Below are 22,581 nucleotides of genomic sequence, written 5' to 3' on the forward strand. Positions count from 1 at the left end.
ATTGGAACTGTTCTTCCCACACTGCTCTCTGTATAATGGTAAATGGGGATCCGGTGTCTGCCACTACTGAAATGGTGATGCCGCCCATGGACATCTCTAGGACTGGTTTGGTTGATCTCTCGGCGTCTACGCTCAATACCTGATCGTATATACATAAGACGGTGACCACTTCTTCCTCTGTGGCTTCCTCCAGGTCTTCTGCGCTTTGGTCAACATATTTCACCACTCCTTTCTGTTGTTTCTTCCGACACACCTTCTCGTAGTGACCCATGATTCCGCAGTGCAGGCATTTGGCTCGGAATGCCGGGCAACGTCTGTCGTGGGCTTCGTGGGACCAACTTCCACACCTGTAGCACGTTTTCTTGTACTCACTGTCCGCTTGTTTCCCTTGCCATCTGCTAGTCCCTTTGGCCATGGGTTGTTTGTGTTTCTGGTCCTTGCGGTGATCTCCCTCCTGTATCCTGTTCACCATGGTTGGGGTGACCGCCTCTTTTTTTTGTAGCATCGGCGCACCTCTTCGAGAGTTCTGCCCTCTTCACTATGACCATTACTTCCTTGAGTGTGGTGTCCCCACTCGCCCACAGCTTGTCTTGCACGTTTGCGCTGGTGGTGTGCATGATCACCTGGTCTTTTATGAATTCATCTTCCCACAGTGCGTACTTACACGGGGCTGCTAGCTTTAACAACGCTGCTACATACTCTTCGATGGATTCCCCCGCCTTTTGTTTCCTTTGCTGGAAGTTATATCTATCCACTGAAACACAGATGGTGGGGCGGTATCGTTCATCTAGGGCCTCCACTGCATGCGCATACACATCGTCGTCTGTGTCTTCTCTCTTCGTTGGTACTAGACTCTTGTATATTCTCAGACCTTCTGGGCCCAGATTTAGTAGCAGGATGCGTTTTTTTCTCTGAGGAGTGAACTGCTCTTCATTTTCGTCCTCCAGGACCCCTATGAAATTGTCTATACATTCCTTCCAGTCCTCCCATTTCATCAGTGGGTCTCCGGGTTTCGTTAGGAATTGCACTGGTGCAATCGCGTACCCTGCCGGGGTACTCATCTTCACTTCCTTGGCGCTCGTTCCGTCGGTGGCTTTGCTCGGGGGGCTGCCTGGGGTGTTGTTGTTGTTCCCTGTGTGCTTGATTCTCTGGGGGCTTTTGTTACTAGACCCCACCTCCTCCTCTTTGGTAGCCAGCGCAGCGCTCCCTGTGCGTGGATTTGCGTGAAGGTGGCGTGTGTGCTCTTGGCCGTTTGTGGGTAGCGTCGTCCCTGTGGCCTATATGCAGCTCGTGTGCTGTACTGTGGCACTGCCACGCTCCTCGGTTGCTCCGTACCTCGGATCGTCCGACGTGGTTGACTAGGACGTTTTCCGTGACTCCCCCCGCTCCAGGCAGGCCTGTCTGGTGTTCCGTTTTGGCCTGGTGACCTGCTTGCGTGTCTTCCTTCGCCTCGTGGGGGCCACGTGGAGTGTTGCCCTCTCCTGTGCTCCCGCGTCGGTCAGGTCTCTGTCCCGACCTCGTCGCCACTGTAACGTTGCTCAGTAATCACACGAGGCACGTTGTTGGGTTACCGCTATATTTATTTAGCATTCTCATGAGCATGTACCGAGGAGCGTCGGCCACATTCTCCCTCATCTCGCGGCACGCTAATCTGCGCGCGCACCCCGGCGCCAACGGGGCCGCCTGCGTCACGTCAACGTGACGTGAACAACTAGACCGCTACATCAGATCCGGTTGTCTTCGTCTCACCAGGAAGAATTTAGGATTTAACCTGGGAGGGCTGCCTTAGATGAAAAGCAATCCAAGTATCCGCGGGAAGAGGTGATTTTCTGATTTTCAGATACGCCTTTCCATTCGGATCCCCGCACGCGGAGAAATAACCTCCCGTATCTCTAGTGCCTCGTTGATCTCGGCAATGGTTGACCTGAAACCTATTTGCCAATTAATAAGCGTCAAATAGGGTTGACGGGTAGTTTGGTGAGGGGCCATGGAATGCTTTGTGAATGAGTCAACGTATTTTAAAGGTCGCTCTTTCTTTTACTTGGAGCCAGTGGGGGGAGTTCAGAGCTGGAGTGATGTGGTTATGTTTCAGATCAAATAACAGGTGAGCTGCCTGGTTTTGAACTCTAAGGACTTTTAAAAGCAGTATGCATAAGAGACCATCCTATATGCTTTTGAAATAATATAGGTCTGGAATGATCCCAGTGCGGATAATGGCATATCTGAGCAATATCTTGCAAGTGGACAGGTGGCAGAACTCTTTCTAACAGGCATAATTGGTGCAAAGCACATTTGGTGATGGCATTTAATCTGGAGGGTGCGTGATAGGCCATTATTAAAGTGTGCACTCAAATTGTGTGTTGTGTCCAGGGCACGAGTCGGAGTACCACACGGGTGGACGGCGTCCCCCCACTTATTTTCCAGGGTGGATGCCATCCACCCTACTTATCAAAATGCCATCCCCCTGCCCATCAAAATGCCATCCCCCTGCCCTGCTCATCAAAAGCGTGATAAGAGCGCTCACCAACCACGCATTTCCGGGTGATTGCGGCTGAATCCGTACATTTCTTGGACTGCCGGTCACCATGCCCCTGTACCTACTTGCTTAAGTAAGAGAGAGTCTGTGAACCTGCCCCCATTACCTCGTAACCTTGCCTGGGTATTTACCAGTAGACGCTGTGATCTGCGACCAATTAGTGGTCATATCAGGCGTCACTGGATGGGTGTGTCTGCAACTCGGCAGTCCCGCCCTCGTGCTCCATGCCCTTTTATTTTTCGGGCTTGTCTGCTCTGGCTCCTTTCCTTTCTGGAAGTGACCGGATCCGGATATTGACGTGTCTCGCGGCTCGCCCTCCCTTCCTGGCCTTGCCTGCTGCCTGACCTGCCTCCTGCTCGAGACTCCACTTTCCTTCCAGGAAAACATTTTCCGGCTTGGCGACGGTTTCAAGGAAAGTGTAGTAATAGTGGCGCCAACAAAGAGGCTTTAACCCTTGATTAATAGGGCCACTCAAAACGTGAACTATTATGTTACAGAAGTGTCAGAAATGGGTCTGGTGTTTTAGATTCAGAGTGTATATCGGAAATATGTGTGTGTGAAAAGAAAGAGAATGGGAGGCAGTCAAGAGAGCAGCGGACAGGTGGAAGAAATTCTTGACAAATTTGTGAAGCATGGAATCAAAATCCTATTAAATATGTTTGGAGAGACTGTGCTCAGAGGTTCACATAAAAAATATATGATTGATAGTATCATGAGTACATTGCTTAGTCTCAGTACATTGGACATCTATTTCAATGTTTTACGTTGTATGATTGGAAACGAATATGCCTGTTCATCACATGATAGATATGTGTTGGAGATTAGAAGTGATAATCCAGTTCCAGTATTGTGATTTAACAACCTAATCATGTTTTTACATTTCATGTGTTTGGAACTCAGATACATTGGCGCGTTTAAAAGAGGGTGATAAAGAAAAAAGCTTTTAAGGACAAAATCCTGTTTTTGTACCTTCAGCAGTAGAACATTCTTGTTCAGAGTGCCTTTCGTGGTGAAAATCTCTCAGAAAAAGCTCCTCTGAATCACCTATTGGGTTTGCGAAGAAGTGGAGGTACTGCAGTAAAAATGTAGCTGAATCAGTCACTTCTTGTAGAGTGACCGGTCCAGCACTTTGTCTTGCAGAGGTGTCCAATGCAAATCCATGAGACAGGATAGCACCATTTTACCAAAAGATGAACAGTGTTCCTACCTTCTGGGAGACATCCCTCAGCATGTTGGTATGCGTGCACATTGACGTACCTCAATATTGGGGGTACATTTCCAGCTAGCACATTTGGAGGTGGAAATTTCATCATTCGAGATGTGATTTGGCAAAATGTCAACTGGAATATTCCCCATAAAGTGACTCCGTGCAGGGCAGTGACTGCCACATCGACGGAGACACTTCCCCTGCTCTAGCACAGAATTTGTAAAGCTCCGAGTTTTCCACTGCCAATGTTTAGGCCAAGAAACATCTGCTGCAAGGGCTCATGGGAAATCTGACAGCAGAACTCTAAATCAGGCTTTTAACTTACATGACAATGCATTTCTGCAAAGCATAATTTTACTAAAATCAAATTCAACGTTTCCCTTACAAAATGGCCTATCCAAACCAATTCACTCTAGCCATATCATTAACACTATCATGCATTCAACTAAAAATGTTCAGTGTAATGCAATACAAGTGCATCGCAAAATAGGTTATGTTTAAAAATATAATGATCTTTAAATCTATTGTAGCCAGTACATTATATTTCCAACTTCAAGTATGCATAAACATCTTCAAACATGCAATCAATGACCCCTGCAGGAGAGTATGAATCATGTCACCTACATCTATGTATATTCCCCAGAAACTAAACATTGCAAATTTCATCAGTGCTTTAGACCAACGTTCAGTGGGATATCAATATTTCCAAAGTCTTCATTGGGATGCATACCAGAGGGACACTCATTTGTCTGGCCTTGATTTCCCCTGGCATAACCATTCCGATTTAACACTCAAATGTTCATGAGATCATTAGACTTTTCATTCCTTTAAGTGATTGCTTTCATGTCCCTAATACTGAGTTGAAGCCGACTGACCTGGAGGTGATAGTCTCTTCCCTCCTCGTGACTCTGTGCAACAGATTCATATTTGCCTTTCTCAGGTCCTCCTGGGCCTTTCCAGCCTCTTAGAAGTAACTGCACAGTGTTTTATCAGTGGCTGCACCATTCCCCCCAACCTCTTTCAGAAGCTTAGAGTGTCTCTCTTTTTGTCATCTTGCCTTATCTTCTGTAACATTTTCAGGCTCCAGATATCTATCTTTTCCAAATACACTTGTCTCCTGTCTACCCAAACCTATATTGCTTATGTGTTGCCTCTTGTTGTCCCCTTCTATGGTGAATGCTTTTTAATATAGGGCTGTTTTTATTTTATCGCACGTATTTAGTGTTTGTTACTTCAGTGTGCTCTGCCGAGAGTTGCAGATGAGAGGGTAGTGAGTCATGCTTGGGGCTGAATGTTGTGGTGCTAATTAGCAAATAAGAGATATTATGTGGGATTCAGACCATACACCTGCTGCCAAAGGAACATTTACAGACCTTTTGGACTTATCTATGGCTAGATTCGACGCAGAGAGACACTCAAAGGTAATTTCGTAAGGAGAGGCCTTGAAATTAAGTAGTCTGACCTGAATACTCTGTCATCTCATTGGGTGGAAGGCCAGTCTGTTTTGGGTAGCTGGCTGTAGTTTCAGGATAGCTGGCAAGAAACAGCAATTTGATGACGCAGTGAATCTTTGGACCAAGCAGTGTACCCTTTGCATGAATGAACCCCAGCGCAGGCCATGGACACTGAGCTCAGTAGTTTGGATCCTGATATGAAAATATTGAGGATCAGCGAGACAATAAAAGTTACATCTAGAGTTTATTAACCTGTCAGTACTTCCTGGTTGTCTGGGTTTTAATGTTGAGAAGTTAGATTTGTAGTTGTACGCCAAACATTTGGACTGTTAATTCCTCCATACAGTGACCTTAAGTCACAGGCTTAAGTACTGAGCAGCTTCAATTGTTAAATCTTGCAATATGTGCAAATGATAGATCTGCTGCACTTGTGATGTCACGTCCTGCTGTGATGTCACTTCCTGTTGTGATGTCACGTCCTGCTGTGATGTCACTTCCTGCCATGATGTCACTTCCTGCCGTGATATCACTTCCTGTGACTAACTTGGTGAGTCCCCCCACTCATCTTTTTTAGGATGTGTGCCCTGGTTGTGTCCAAAGAGATAGGAGAGACGGTGTTCATTTCCTCTGACCTGAGCTGAGAGAATTCAGTTTAACACTGTTTAGACCGGGGGGGAGGAGCCAAGATGGCGACCGGAGCAGACGCTTGAGCGCCCGGCTCCGTCGGTCCGTGGCCTCGGACTACTATCCTGATGCTCATCCTTGCCGATTCTCGAGGTGCACCGTGTGCGAAGACGCGCTGACCGCGCTGCTGCTTTCCCGGAGTCTCAACCCGCCCGGATGCCCGTGTTCTGGGTGCTTTTGTCCTCGGCACTGAACCCTGCGCCCTTACGGCCTTTGCCGGCCTCCTGGAAGCTCCGCAGTTACCGGACCCGCTAGCGCTAACCTGAGCCCCGCGGTCCCGATCTCGCCTTGCACCATGGATCGTTGCCGGATGAGCCCGAGGAGAGACGGCCGGACACCTTCTGCATCCTGTGCCTGACGGGCTGGAGCTGTGGGGTGGGCCCCGGTGCGGTGAGTCTCCTGCCCCGCTCTGAGGACCGAGCTGCGGGGGGCTGCTGCCCCCTTTGCCTATTGCCTGGCCAGCGGCGAGGGGGACCGGCGAGAAGATAAGCGACTGTCGGCCTTTCCTGTTGCGGCGTAGACCTGAGGGGAATTGACCCCTTGCCACGACCCCCCCCCCCTGGCCAGTACACCGTATAGCGGCAAAACATGGCGTTGAGTGCCTGCTCGCGGCTGGGGGGTGATACTCCGGTCTCGCCCGCTGCCCACTTCGCCCTCCCTCTTCCGGACACCAGCTCCACAGTGCCGTCCCGGATTGCTGCTGATGTTGGGGCCCAGCTTCCGCTGACATGCGGCTCCATTCTGGCTGTCCTGCGGGACTTTCAACTACAGATGTGCGCTGGCCTGCAGGCGCTGAGTGAGAGGTTTGACCCCATACTGTCGGCTGCGGGCCGTGAGCGCACTGTTTGTCATCCACAGGGCGTAGGTCTCCCGGTGCTCTTGTCCTCTTGCGGGGACGCAGCGGCGGTGTATGATTGTGCTACACTGGTGCCTTCATCTAGCGCTCCCGGCGCCCAGGGTCCACCGCTCTCCACCTCAACTGCGGATACTTTGTCCCCCTGGTCATGGCAGCCTGCTTCATTGTTCCCTGCCTCACCGCGTCCGCGAGGCTATCCTGCTGAGCGATACCTAACGGCTTCGAGGGACCGTCCGCGGTGGCCCACTGCTGCCTTTTTCTGGAACTCCTGTACCTTGCTTGCCAGGTTTGGATTTTGTGTGGTGCGGCGAGGGACCCCAATCGGTGGTCGGCGGCCATTTCGTGATCCTACTTCATCATCCTCTCACAAGCGGCCATCTTGTCTTTGTCTGCTCGGGACATGGGGCCTTCACGCAGGAGCTGGTTTAATCCCAAGCCCGCGATCGGGCCAGGGCTAGACTGACTTCTATCGCTATGGTTATGGACGGGCTGGCCTGGGACTGGGACTGTATGTATGTTTTGCGCGCACTCGTCGCGACTTGTATCCCTTGCTTAAACTGTGGTGCCATGGTATCTTTGCATGCCGTTTTTTGGCGTAGAGGGCTTCCAGTGTGTGGGGGCCATAACTGGCTGATGGTTCGGGGCGCTCTGGTGTCCAGTGGGCTCCTCCCCACCTTCTTTTCTGCTTTCTTCCCTTCTTTACTCTGTTCCTACTTTCTCTCTTCTCTATATTTCGGGTTCATTGGGCGACAGGCACTATGCTGGGGGGGGGGGTAGGCCGTAGCCTCCGCATTGGTGTAGGGTGGGGGGGTAATACTCTGTTCTCAATTAGTTCTATGGGCCTTTCTCTTTTATGTCTCTGTGCTCTACTTTCTTCGATTCGGGGTCCGGGTGTGGGGTGGATCGAGTGGGGGCGGCTCTGGAGGGGCGCGTACTTGTTTATGTGACTATCCTGATATATCTCTGCACCGCCTCACTGATTGAGATTTTACTCCCATTGTTGTTCTTACTGATGTTGCTGCTCGCCCGTGTGGTGAAGCTATCTTGCGGACTCGAATCTACTTTGCTCTTATCCTTCATTGACTTTTTTTTCTCTGATAAAATCATCAAAAAACTTAAAATTAACCTTCACCTCTCCTTCCCCGGGTTTCAAAGATATCTCCAGTATGTAACGTATAACCTGTTGTTAATCCTGACCGTTGATGCACGGGGGCTGTAATGTGGGTATCAGTGCTTTACTGTATCGTGGCCGGCCTGACGGTTGTAGGCCCGTATTTGTTCTTTTAAGATGCACGAATAAAGGTTTTAAAAAAAAAAAAAAACACTGTTTAGACCCAACCTGAGACAGGGCAGTGAAACGTTGGAAAAGTTGCCAGGTTTGTCTTGAGGTCCAACTGTGTATCATCCACATACATATGATGCCCTATCTTGTAGGAGGACTCTAGGATGTCAGCCAGGGGAACCACGTTAGAATTAGATAGCGTTTGCGACAGATCAGAACTCTGAGGTGCGCCACATTGAATGTTCCACTTGCTCCAGGTCATGGTTGATGCACATGACGCTCTTCATCATAGAATAGAGCAGCTCCTGTCCTTCCCGACCTGTCTGCTGCATTGCATGCAGTGAACCGCTGCAAGCGCATTGAAACCCTTACGGAATGTATGGCCATTGATGGACTGGTCCTCTAGTGCTTGACATCTTACCTGTCAAACCTCTTACAATGCTATAAATATACTCTTGTCTCTTAAAGTCGAATGCCTTAACTGAAGGGATCCCACAGGTCTCCATTCTGGCCCCTACTCTTTGACCTATATATTGAACTGGTTGGCGTCATACTGAAGAACTGGGGATCCTTTATCAACATATACAGATGATATGCCGGTACATCCTAAGATTTCTTCTCTCAGTGGCGTTTCCATCCAGCTTATACGCTCAAATGTGTTCACGACTGGATAGCCGCTCATTTAAAACGTAATCTTTTCTCCTCGTCGCTTCTTTCCCTTGACCAGCAGGACTGCCGGTTCAATCTTGGGTTGACTCAATTAGCCTCCTTGACTGCAAACCTTCCATCATCAACTGCTCCAAATCCCTGGGTGCCCTTTCTCATCGCCACTAAAATAGCAATGTAGATAAATGCTTGATGACGTAATAATAAATGTGTTGTACTATGGGTGCCCCTGATCTGTGCTGTTCAGTCCCTTGTTCTTAGTGAATAGGGAGGCTGCTCTCTTTCCCAGTCCTTCCGGCAATGCCCACGCTTTATACAATTGTATGAAGAAATATCCCGTAGACGAATGGAACAAGTTGACTTGAAGGGTATGTTTGCAGGAACAGAGTCAAGCATGTCGACACAGTTTTCTGATGCCAGCCTCTACTCGGTCTTCCACTTGGCACCTGATGGTCCCTGGTGTCGCAGGCTGCTGAGGAGTCTGGTATGATCATGTTCTCCTTGACGCTGGAATTGAGATCTTCTTCCATAATGTTTCACAGAGTGGTTACTAGGCCCCTGCCAGGTCTGAAGCCAGACTGAAGGTCATTTAGAAGAATATTTCAATCCAGATGGGAGAACTGTTGTTAGGTGACAACAGTTTCCGGAGACTTACCATCACGGGGAGGTGGGTCTATAGTAAGTAAGCTAGATTATCAGGGTCCACAGTAGGTTTCTTTGGGATGGGTGCGATGATTGCATGTTACGGACTTGGGGATGTCTCCTCTGCATAGGGAGGAATGATTGTGCTGGTGATGATCGGTGTCACTGCTGGGAGTCTGAGGTGGATGCATTTTTCAATACTGGTGTCCCAAGGAGGAGAGGATTTTTAAAAGCTCAAAATGTTACTTACATCAGATTAGGTGATGAACACACACTTGCAGAGAGGGCCGGAGTATTGCAGTATAGTTAACAGAAATTCAGACAATAATTAATTAATATTTAAAGCACATTTTACAGTATTTTTTTAAGGTTAAAAAAGTCCAGTGTTTCTCTGACGCGCTTTAGACTGCTAATTGACATTTGTTACCATCAGTTGTGACACACTAGGTCAAATGGTACTGAGCATGTGTGCACACCCTTAACTCTCTCTCAACAAAGAGAATATCATAATTGTAGTTTTCATGCTGTGTGAAAATGAGTTTCAACTCCTTCCAAATGTAGAAAACTGAAATATGACAACTGTGCAATTTGTGCATGGGTTCACAGTCAATGTCCTATGCTCCAATCTCCCCACAGCCACGCTTCTGACCAATGCACAATTCAGTGCATTGAGTAAGGCATTATCCCACCATTCTCGTTAACATTTCTGCAGTTCTTGGATTGCAAAATAATTATAGACCGTCATGCACTGTTAAGTGCGAAACACCCAACATTTCACCAGTGCTGGCTGCCCATAGGTTTGCAAAGGCCCCAGGCCCATGAATGGTGGCTGGCTCCCTTCACTGCATGGCTTTCAGAGGCCTATGATGAGATCGTATGTTAATGTTGTACTGGACCACTGAGACCTGGTACAGTCACTATATATAGATTTCCCAACATTGATATCTGAATGAAAAGGGAAGCTCTTTTCACTATCTTTATGCAGTAATACACAAAAATCTATTCCGTGCCAACCATGGGTCTAAAACTGCGCTCTACATTGGAGAATCACTTTAAAGAGCTCTCTAGTGACCGACTGTAAACCAGAATCTGTTTTGAAACCCCAGGGCGCTCAAAGTGGTTTAGAGACCACCTGATCATTTCCAAAAGACTCACCTGACTGTTTTCTAGGCTGCTGTGATCTGGTGACACTCTCCGACAACATCCCATACGCAAACACCACCCCACGGATGATCACACCACCTAGCAAGACATTTCATGGATCTTATCCAGGGCAAGCATAGGAAGACTAATTGTAGGTTTGCAGGAAACGTAGAGGCAAAAGGCGTGCTACTGCAAGAGTCTGTTGATTTTTCCGTCATTGAGTACTTTAGTAGGTTTGAATTCCCAAACTGCACTGCGACTGATCTATTTTGAAACAATTTGCATTGTCTGGTCAGTTCACCTTTGTGGATGAACGTGTGCGGCCAGGTTATTTTATGCGCCACTTGTTCATCAGTGCAGATGCTGCCCACCGAGTGTGTTTTTCTCTTTTTGTACCTTAAATGTTTTGCTTTTGAAAATGCCTTTTACAATTGTAGTTCATTTCTATGAGCTATAATGTGTTGTCATGGTTTGGCATGTGTCCAGTGTTCATTTATTGACAAAGTATTGTTAAGTGTTTCAGACATATTTTGCTGCTGTCTCAAGTCTGCTTTAGGTCACAGTAATTTACTGCACAGAAACCAGTGTAGCAGAGTAACATCATCTGGGCCAGACAACGCTGCGGGTAGAGATGCCAGTCACCTGCATACTGCCGTGTGACAGAGCACCACATACATCCTACTAATAATGCTAGATACTTGCACTACGGGCACACGAAGAATTGACGGCCTCACAGTTCAGGAACTTTCTGTCCTAGCAGAATGTTAAAAAAACATGCAAAACATATCTTTAAAAAGTGCAGATCCTATTTAGAGGTGTCCCCAATTTATAATTAATTGAGCAAGACAATCATTTAGAAAAAGCAATCCAATATGCCCTTATGTCCCAAGTAGGAAAGAAATTAAAGTAGTTCAAGAACTTTGACTACAAAAATAGAATAAAAATGAATGTGGACACTAACTATGGCTTTACTTCTATTTTTTGTTTGTTCAGGTTCTACATTGAAAGCATATCGTACTTGAAGGACAATGCGACGATAGAGCTGTTTTTCTTGAACGCAAAGTCCTGTATTTATAAGGTAAGCTCTTCTTGGCAGCATAATCACAGCGAGGGCGCTGAAAGGCAGCCATGGCCCGAGCTCCGCATGTGTCCGGGCGGGTATCACGCAGCGGCTCTCACGCGCCATGACAACACTCAGCTCTGGTTTCCAGGAGATCATATCAGCCCAGATGAATATGCCAGCACGCGCAGCGTTGGGAATGTCAGAGCACAGAATCAAACACAGTCAACAGCTAAATATGCCTGCACATTGGTGAGTTGCCTTGGAAATGGCGTTGACTCCTGAATTTTAAGCAGCCGTGACTCCTAGAGAAGAAACAGGATCTGTGTCTCGGGATTTGGATGAACACGACACGGGAGAACCTTCTGGCACCAAAATTTGACATCATTTCGCTCTAGAATTAAGTAGTCAGCGGAAAGGGTACTTGAAAGAATAGCAGACCTGAATTATGACGTCAGCAGGCCACTTGTCTGCTGCTGAGGCTGTTGGTTCTTCTTCTCTTTTGTTGATGTAAAAGTTGCCTGGCAGAGACATAGGGTAGCGTAGAGGTGCCAATCAACAATAAACAACAACAAAAACTCCCCCTATTGATTTATCATAGGTGAAACATCCAAAAAGTCATAAGTGAACCTCATTGAGCCACAGAAAATATTTTCATTTTAATTTATTCAAGCACATAAATATTGAAGAATAGAAATATACAAAAATATATTCAATTTGAACGATAATCTACGACACTATAAAAAGTGAACAAGCCAGTCATTTTGGGAAGCCCTAAAGAGCAATATACAGAATTATATCTCACAGAGCATACCTAGTCAACAAAAACAATCAGCAATACACCATTACAAAAAAAGATGAGAAAAAAAGAGAAAGAAAAAAGACAAAATACATCACATAATTTCAGACGCGCGTTTCGGAAAGGACCGAAGTCCAGACAAGTCCTTTGTCAGGGCGCAGGAGATCACAGTCATTAAATGGTCATGAGTTAGATCCAAAATTTCTTTGAGTGCAATATAAATGCCAGCTGTGAGGTTGGAGGGCTCCTTAGTAACGCACTATTATAACTGGCTAAGATTATTAGAGAGCCAGGCCGCTACTCGTCAGCCTCTTAGGGAATATGCCAAAATGAGAGCACGTAACCTCAAATCCTGAACAATGGGACCGGATGGGGTAGCATTAGATGTCTGACAGTGGCAGGCATAAGGTGATACTAATAATGGGCATCAAGATGTACATAAAGTCCTCGACTTATGGTCTGGGCATGCCTGATTTGAAATATACTGTTTGGAAAGAGACTACGCTATGTATACCGCGAAGTCACCGATTAGATGAACCAGCCAGGGCGGACTGGTCAATGAAAAATCGCTTCTCGTCTGGAGGTACTGATCTGTGTCTCGGGATTTGGATGAACACGACACGGGAGAACCTTCTGGCACCAAAATCTGACATCATTTCGCTCTAGAATTAAGTAGTCAGCGGAAAGGGAGGTGCGCCCCAAGTACTTGTTGAAAGAATAGCCGACCTGAATTATGACGTCAGCAGGCCACTTGTCTGCTGCTGAGGCTGTTGGTTCTTCTTCTCTTTTGTTGATGTAAAAGTTGCCTGGCAGAGACATAGGGTAGCGTAGAGGTGCCGACGGGGCTCTCCGCGCCTGCGCATGTGGGTTTACCATGAGGGCCTTGAAATGCTCGATCAGGATAGGGTGACTTGGAACAGGAGATGGCAATTATGGGGAAGTGGTTCAGAAAGGTGGAGGAGAGGGGTGCGAGGGAAGCAGTAGGGGAGATACATGATATCGAAGTGGGGAAAGAGGGGCATCTAAAGAGACTAAATTAAACCGTTTCATGAGTTCAGAGTGGCTGACTTAGCAGTGTGCTGTTATTAAAGGTCAAGGCCTCTTCCTCTGCTCTAGGATATTTTAATCGGTTGCAACTGTTTTGTAATTCACAATGTTTAGGGGTAGCGCTCTGAAGTCTCTAGGTAAAGCTTTCTGAGAGTAGTGAATTCATGTCCACGCGCAACATGAGCTGCTACATCACTCAGGTGTCGGAGACTGAAGATCTATAGGTTAGATGGCCAGAGTAAGTGAAGCACCAGCCTTCAGGGGTAAGCTAAGTGGTCCATTCTTATGTGTCTTCCAGAGTGACAGCCACAACCTGCTCCCACGCCCCCATTAGCAGGTGACTGTTGCACTCTTTACAGAATTCCGTAACCCCTGGCGATGCTTTCCTTTTAGTTTGCTTCTAGAAGTGTCTAGAGGATTAGTTTTTTTATTGGTTCTTCACCCTAAAAAGGAAGACTGCAAGTGTATACCCAATTATATATTATTTTTGCAACATGAAATGTCATTGTCCTTTTTGTCCTGAAGGTGACCCTGCCCTGTTAACTTTAGGAGTTACATAAAGTTTGGAAGACAGGGTACTCCACCACAAATGTGTCGAGTATCCTGTCCACCTAACTGATTCCCTGCCCTCTCCGTTTATGTGGATGAACCGTCATGTTCCCACCAAGGGCGCCCTCACTGGCTCCGCCGGAAGAAGCCTTACACTGATGGACCAACAGACTTGGGGCCATTGGTTGTAAGTACCTCGGACTGTCAATTCTATTTAGGGCAGATGGCTTATGGGATCTTCTTTTGTTGTTCGGAAAAGTCAGGAAACGACCCTAACAGAAACAAATAAAAATGATCACCACACCCTGGGAGAAAACTCTCGGGGTGACAGGGTCTTTATTATTTTTATTTTACAAAACTCTTTGGGAGTTTGTTTTTAAAAATATAAAGGTTTTCTGGGCAGCCAAATGAAAATGGCAGCTGCTGCGCAAGTTTTAAGTGCTGCAGGTTGGCTCGCAGAGAAAGAGCTGCGAGCTGAACAATGGTTTGCAGAGGGGGAGCTGCGGGCTGGCGGGCTGGCTCATAGAGGAAGAGATGCTCAAAAGGGATAGAGATCTCTGCCGGAAGGTGGAAATCTGCACATATAGTAGGCTGTAGTCTGCCAGCGTCCTAATGTTCCCCTATGTTTTTTTGGGTCACCATATTAACCTTTTGAATTTTGGACTGCCACTCGTGCAGTCTGGCTGTGGACTGTGATGCAGTTCCCTGAAAATACAACTGGTCTTGCCTTATCTTATGAAATAGACTGGCAGCCATTAATTCTCTGCTTTTGTTACTTTTAAAATTGGCCATATTTCTGTCACTTTTGTTGACATTTGTGAATTACTGAGCACTGTGCTGCACCTTCACTTCAATACTTGATATATACAAGTAGCACTTTTTCAAAATAAGTTTCTTATACAATTAAATATAACATAAAGCTGACAGCTGTTTGCCTTGTTTCCGATAGCTATTATTGTGCATTTTGTATTTGTGAATTTCACTATGCCGCCATGCAAGGCATCAACTGACTCTTTAGAGTAGTTATTCTATGTCCTGTTAGGACCTGCAGTTTTATTTGTATTACATGTCCCAAATGTGACAGGCTTTCGCCCCTTAATTGTTATATCAGGCAAAAAGTCTTAGCAATCAGTCAATCGGGGATTTGTTAGCTCACTACTCACCCGTGAGGGTCTCAAGGCGCTGGGGGGGAGAGGATAAGCAGCTCCAGTCAGTCGAAGAGCCAGGTCTTGAGGGTCTTCCTGAAGATGTGCAATGAGGGGGTGAGTCTGATGTCGACCGGGAGCTCGTTCCAGGTCTTAGCCGCGTTGTAGGAGAAGGCTCCTCCACCTGTTCTGGCTCTGCAGATGCGCGGGGTTTCGGCGAGGGCGAGGTCGACAGATCAGCAATAGACACATTTGTGGTGGTCACCATTGTCTAGGCACTGTCCTGTTTAAGGGGGAAACTGGTTGTGCTATGTGGTTATCCAAACCTTTGCTTTCCCATCACATTCTGGGACGTTATTGCGACTGGGGGTGTTGGTTTAAACCAAATTCAACTCTTTAAGTATTTACTAAAACTATGATACAGCACACACACTGTCCACATTCCTCCTAGAATGTGGGCAACAATCTATAGGTTCTTTGATAAGGTTATGCAGGCGCACAGGAAAGTCAGGCTGGAACCCACATTAACAGTTTAATTCATCGGGGCAGTCCAGGATAGAAAGCCAGCCAGCACTAATAATGTCTGACCTATGTCAAGTTGTTTCTTAGGGCTTTTTGCCCAGTGCTTAATTTGTAAAAAAAAAGAATTATAATATTAACAAAAATAATAAGTGTACCGGCTCCAGTTTTCTTAGGAGCCGACTGCTCATGCTGCCGAATGCTAGGGTTGCTAAACATCAAGGGTGTCTAGTCTTCACTTCACCTCATGCCTCTTTCTTCCACCACCTTCCACTACCGCTTACTCTCACTCTTGTCGGTTTTCTCATGTCTGGTTTCTCCCTTTGACACTGATTTCCTGGATTTCGATCCCCCTTCTGTTCTTTCTTTTCTGTCTTTCTCTCTCTTGCTCTGAGTCAACATCTGATGATGAAAAAGAAGTCCCGGTCTTCAAAAAAGAGTTCTGGTGCACACCATCTGCAAAAACTGCCATATATGTAACTGCAATTGTGTAGGCACTGGGGGTGGATATATGTTCCAAAAACAAGGATGCTGTAGTCATGGTTACCATGTCCCTAGATCTGGCATTGGAACTTCCATGATGAGAGCCCACTCTGGTTTTCTGAATCCATATGGCTCCATTTCAGACGACAAGTTACTGCCCATCAACTGGTTGTAGTTTAAAGGAAATGCCCATCATCTTAGGCTTCTTTGTCTCAAACATTTAAGAGTCTGCTTGTCTACTATGCCAACATCTCCAGTTTAAGGTCCTATGGAAACAATCATGCAGTTTTCTACCGGTTACTCAGTTAGGGTTTACAGTTTTGGCAAATTAAGTGTCACTTAAGCCGTATGAAGTAGCCTCCTGTAAACAAAAAAACATCAAAGTCCTGGAAAGAGCCCAGTTCCATACATTCAACAGAAGCAAGTGGCTTTCTTTCTGCAACATAGTTCTACTAATAATGTGGCTACAAATGAGCTGGGGATGAAGCACGCAGGATGCATGGATTACACTCCCTGCCCCCTGCGTATGTGGCTTAATACAGGAAGCGTTAGAACAGTTCTCCCGCGGGCCACGTGGTGGCGCTATCTTGCCAATTATAAATCTCGGGAGGTTAGAGACTAGTTATAGAAGTTACTGCACAGGTTCAACGCGTTTCTTTTATCTGCGTTGATTTTAACCTGATTTAGAAGTGAACCTCACGGATGGTGTTATTTGAATGCGTCTAGGTAATTTTAAAATATGATGTATATTCACGGGGCTGTTTAGAATTGTTTTGCTAATGTAATGAGTTCAACCAAAGTCACGTAAAAAGATGAAAATTGATATAATCAGTTTCTGTATTGGATGACTGGAAGAGGCAAGGTACATCAAAATAATTGGTTCAGATATTCAATTTTATGAAGCATTTCTTTTATTTTTGTCAATTGTTGAATTAACTGTCCCTGAACGGAAGCTAATTTGTCAATGTTGTAATTTTTAATATCTTAACAGTTGTATTTATGTTCGTAGCATACGTTGGGCGCAGATACATATGCTTAGCATTATCCTGTCATCTAGTGTTGGGCTCGGACAATTACAAGTTGTTTTTCTTCGAAGAAGTCTTCGAGTCACAAGGTATAGTGACTCTTCCTTCGGTGTGAATTGCACGTGTTCCTCAGGTCGTTTGTTAGATTGTTTTTTTCCGCCATTGGATTCGGACGCCGACATCTCTGCTCCGGGACTGAAGCAAGATTCCTCACGGAGCCTTGGCAGTGCCCCAGTTTTTCCTCTCCAACCGAACAGCTTTTAAGACCAAACAACACCGGCTGGTGTTATTGAACATTTTCAAGCGCCCGCCCGGGCTCGGGCCCGACCTTCCAAAACTTCTTTGCCTCCACTCTCCATGCCAGCGTCCACGAGGGATGGAAAATACACCCTTCAACTTTTGCCCCAAGTGCCACTCAAAGTACTCCTGGCAACACCAACACGAGGTGTACAATCTCTGTCTGTCACCGGAACACTAGGAGACTTCCTGCCAAATGTGCTTTGTGTTCTGGTCAAAGAAAACACTTTGGCAACGAAGGGAGCATTGTTGAGCCCACACCACAATGCAGCGACGCACAGAAGACGCACCAGCCTTCTTCGGTGAGCAGTCACCACACCCCGAATAAGAAGCTGAGGACACAGAGGCACAGACGATGCCTCCTGATGTACTGATACTGCTAGCAAGCAGAGGGGACAGCTCAGACCCCGATTCCAGGCAGGTGCACGTGAGCATCTCGGCGCAAGCCGCCAACCCCTACCAAACCAACCAAACTGGCTTTCGGAGCTCCACTGCCCTTGGGCCATGGTGGTCTCCAACAGCAGGAGCAAAAGATAAATCCACACAGGCCTTAAAATGTGCTTCTGCGCCAGTACTGAAAAAAAAGCCACATCAGCACTACTGTAGTCAGGCAAAGACTTGGAGCCGAAGCAGCGCACAGCAGATGCGAAGAAAACCTCGAAACCGAATGAAGTATTGACACCAAAGCCATCAGCGCCAAAGCCGGTACCTAAGCCCTTGGTGTTGAAAACCATACGCACAAAGCTGCATCAGGACCAAAACCCTCTTCAGCGCCGAAAATCAATAAAGATGCTGCTGAGCCATAGCAAAGACCAATGCAGCCCATTCTAGAGTGCTTACAAGATAAGCTCAACAGGGGACAAAAGACTCTCGTTGTACACCCCGATACTGGAAAACTGGGCACCAAAGCACCACCACCTGTTTCCCTTACACTTCCCAAAAGGAAGAACACATTTGAGGAGGACTTTGCTGGGCCTGAAACAGCTAAACCACCAAAGAAGAAGAAGGACAGGCACACAAGCCCTATCTTATTCTCCTCTTACTCCTTACCCTCATTCTCCGTTGCTTCCATCCTCGCCTACTCTGCCTTCACCACCATCAAGGCCAGGGAATCCACCCTCTCCTGAACACTTCCCCTCCGAGCAGTCACCTTTTTCACCAGATAAGTCGCCTACTGGTGATGACCAACCAGAGGAATACAATATCCCTATTTCACAGATCCACAGGGGACTCCTGATTACGCCCCGACGCATGGAATATTTATGATGCGGATCTGGTGGATGATTCCAATCCTAACATCTACCCATCTAAATCTTCGCCTCCGGATGATACAACATCATATCATGACATTATCAGCAGGGCTGCTGCTTACCATAAGGTAACCTTACACACTATACAACAGGAGGAGGATTTCCTGATAGAAACACTAGATTGCAAAAGACAGCCCAGTCGCTGGCTATGCATAAACATATCTTGTCCTCTACACAGGACCTATTCAAGCAGCCAGTTATATCTACAGTAGTCACCCCTAGAATTGAAAAGAAGTACAAGGAATGCCCAATGGACCCTGAATATCTTAAGGGCCAAGTTACACCAGATGTATTAGTTGTACACACAGCCAAGAAAAGGGCACATTCGCAGGGCACAGGAGACGCGCCTGATGCAGGTAAGGAAAGTAAAAAATACTATGCTGCAGGAACGTGCATCACAGCACAGGCAGCCAACCAAATTCTGTAGGGCTACTTCCCAGATATAATCGTACCACATAGGTTGAAATGCAGAAACTACTGCAAAACCTCCCTGATTGATATCAACAACGTGGTGCTAGAAGAGGACAGGGCTATCTCCAATGCCACTATAGAGTGCACCCTGGGCTTTGCAGACACAAGCACCCGTAAGGACGACACCAGTGCCCATATTAGACACCATGCATGGCTCAGAGTCTCCGGCTTCAAACCGGACGTGCACTAGCACTTGCTCAATTTACTATATGATGGACAAAACCTTTTTGGCCCACAGGTGGACGAAATGTTAGAAAAGATAAAGAAGGACACAGACACCGCTAATGCAATGTGGGCCCTACTGACCTACCACACCGTAGTTCCTTTCGTAGGGGCCAATACAGGGGTGCATCCAGAGGGGTCCCCCACTGACTTAGGTACTGCCCATAAACAACACGGCTAATACCCAAGTCAATTTACCAGAGGTTCATATTATAGATCAAGCTTCAGAAAAAGAAGCAGAGGCCGTGCAACCACTAGCTAAACACCCACCCCTCCAAAACAGTGACCACCTACACCGCCCCCCACCTAATACAACACCAGTTGGGGGAAGGTTAAACATTTTTTCAAGGAGACACCATCCACAATACTCACCAAGAACACAGAACATGCCTCAGGAACATCTTACCCTTTTACATGCCAAGGTACAATCTTTCCTTCAAAAAGGGGCAATAGAAATGGTACCCTTACAACATCAGGGACGCAGAGGGTACTCCCTCCCTTTTCTCATCCCCAAAATGGATAAAACATGAAGGCCCATCCTAGATCTCAGGCCGATCGACAGTGACATCTCCTCAGAACATTTTCACATGGTCACGCTACAACGGGTGATACCACTGCTACAGCAAGGAGATTTCATGACGGCATTAGACCTCAAAGGACGCCTACTTCCATATTCCCAAACATTCAGCGCACCGCCATTATCTCCGTTTTCAACTCAGCGGCCAACACTACCAATTCAAAGTGCAACCCTTCAGGGTCACTACAGCTCCAAGGTTTTCAACAAAAGCCGTGCAGTAGTGGTGGCTCATCTCAGAAGAGAAGGAATACATATTTTCCCCTATCTTGAAAACATACTTATCAAGAGACCAAACTATCAGCAACGTCTTCAGGACACCCAACCGGTTATCAACCTTCTGCACAAACTGGAGTCAGCCCTCAACACACTAAAGTCTCAAGTGCAACCCCTTCAAATTCAGCCCTCCCTTTATGCAACACTCAATTCAGTCCCAGCCAAAGCCTATTCCAGTCCAGAAAGAGTGCTAGAGTTCACATAAACATTGTCTTTTTTCAACCACAAGCTAAACTCACAGTAAAAGCAGTAATAGGTCTGTTAGGTATAATGTCTTCCTGCATAGCCATAGTACCACACACTCGCCTACATATGTGTCCCCTTCTGCGCACTCTACAATGTCAATGGTCTCAAGCGGAGGGGCCTCTACAAGGTTTAGTGTTGGTAGGGCCAGCGACCCATCGCTCTCTGCAGTGGTGGAAGAGCAGCAACATGTTGCAGGGTTGGCCCTTCAAAGCCCTAATTTCGCAAGTCACCATTACCACAGACGCATCCCTTCAGGAATGGGGAGCACATATGCAGGATCTCACAGTTCACGGTCTATGGACAGTATCCATAGACATTTACATATTAATCATCCGTAGCTTCTAGCAAATCAACTAGCCCTCAAATCTTTTCGCAGTCACTGGTACCAGAAGGTAGTTCTGATACGCACAGACAATATGATTGCAATGCATTATATTAAAAAACGGGGGGGGCACTCCCCAAAGCTATCCCTCCTATCAGAGCGCATCTGGCACTGGGCAATCTCTCACAAAACCCATCTCTTAGCAGAACAGCTACCTATGGTGGACACCGACTTTGCAGATATGCTCAGCAGAACACATCAGCAAGTACACGAGTGGGTGATCAATTTACCACTACTCCACTCTTAATTCAACAGATGGGGGACAGCGGACAGAGACTTGTTTGCCGCTCACTTCAGTGCCAAATCTTCACTTCCGCGTTCCCTCACCCTCAATCCAAAACAATGCTTTGTGGATGAAGTGGTCAAGAGTATTTGCCTGCGCTTTTCCTCCTCTCCACTCACTCCATATGTGGTACAGAAGCTAACACAAACATCTCTAACACTAATCCTAATAGCCCCAACATGGGCATGATAAGCATGGTTCACAACCCTACTGCAACTATCTGTAGTGCCACACAAGAAACTACCCATCTGCCCATATCTAGTGATGCAAAACCAAGGGAAAGTAATGCATCCCAAGCCCAAGCAGCTAAATCTAGCAATTTGGCTCTTGAAATCCTAGAATTTGGGCATCTCAAATTACCACAAGAATGTATGGCGATCCTTAAGCAAACTTGTTGGCCTACAACTATCGCATGCTACGCTGGAAAATGGAAGCGCTTTGTACATTACTATACAAATAAGCAAATCTAGCCTTTAACATCCGTTGTGCAAGACCTTATAGGTTATCTCTTCCATCCCCAGCAAGCTGGCTCGCTTACACATTTATCAGATTATTCTTAGCAGCCCTAGCTACCTACATATAGAACATGCCACATATGTCCATATTTAAAATAGCAGTAATCAAAGCATTCATGGAATGACTCAAAAGGTAATCTCACCTTCCACTCCACCCACCCTAACATGGAACCTAAACATTGTCCTTACATGGCTTATGGGGTCACCATTTGAACCCCTTCATTCATGTCAACTAAATGTTTTAACATGGAAAGTTGCCTTCCTAGTGGCAATCACGTCTCTCAGAAGGTAAAGTGAGCTACAGGCACTTACTCTATCGAAACCTTTCTTTGAATGTTGCCATCAAAATGTGTTCTATGAACGAATCCAGAATTCCTACGCAAGGTGTTCTCAGCCTTTCACACAAGTCAGACCATAGAACTACCAGTGTTTTTTCCTAACCCAGACACAGTAGTAGAGAAAGTCCTACATACATTAGGTGTCACAAGGGTGATCGGTCTACAATGATAGAACAAAATCCTTTGGAAAAGCACAACAACTTTTTGTCACCTTTACCAAGCCTCAGCAAGGGCAGCCATATCCAAGGCAGGAATTGCCAGATGGATAGTTATATGCATTCAAACCTGTTACTAAATATCCCAATAGAGGGTATTTGCAGAGTAGCAACATGGAATAACCCACATGCATTCACAAAACACTACTGTGTTGATTTCTTTACAGATCATCCACCAAGAATGGATCAAGCTGTACTTATAACACTATTTCAAACCAGTACTTTAACCAATCGCTAGCCACCTCAAAGCGGAGCGCTGCTCTACTTTCGATGCTAAGAATATGTATCTACAGCCCACACATACTATGAATGGAATATGTTACTTACCCTGTAAACATCTATTTGTAGTGTGTAG

The 22,581-nt window shown here is 46.4% G+C and overlaps 1 protein-coding gene across 7 annotated transcripts in view; it reads left to right on the forward strand.

Annotated features, from left to right (window-relative positions):
• FRMD4A (FERM domain containing 4A) overlaps positions 1 to 22,581 on the forward strand; it is a 713,130-nt gene that overhangs the window by 537,222 nt on the left and 153,327 nt on the right. For all 7 annotated transcript variants that reach the window (XM_085652949.1, XM_085652947.1, XM_085652946.1 and 4 more), the window contains exon 5: positions 11,464 to 11,548. In XM_085652949.1, the coding sequence (XP_085509075.1) occupies positions 11,464 to 11,548 (85 nt within the window). The remainder of the gene's footprint in view (positions 1 to 11,463; positions 11,549 to 22,581) is intronic.

Source organism: Triturus cristatus, chromosome 4_1, assembly GCF_964204655.1.
Source record: "Triturus cristatus chromosome 4_1, aTriCri1.1, whole genome shotgun sequence".
Taxonomy (NCBI): domain Eukaryota; kingdom Metazoa; phylum Chordata; class Amphibia; order Caudata; family Salamandridae; genus Triturus; species Triturus cristatus.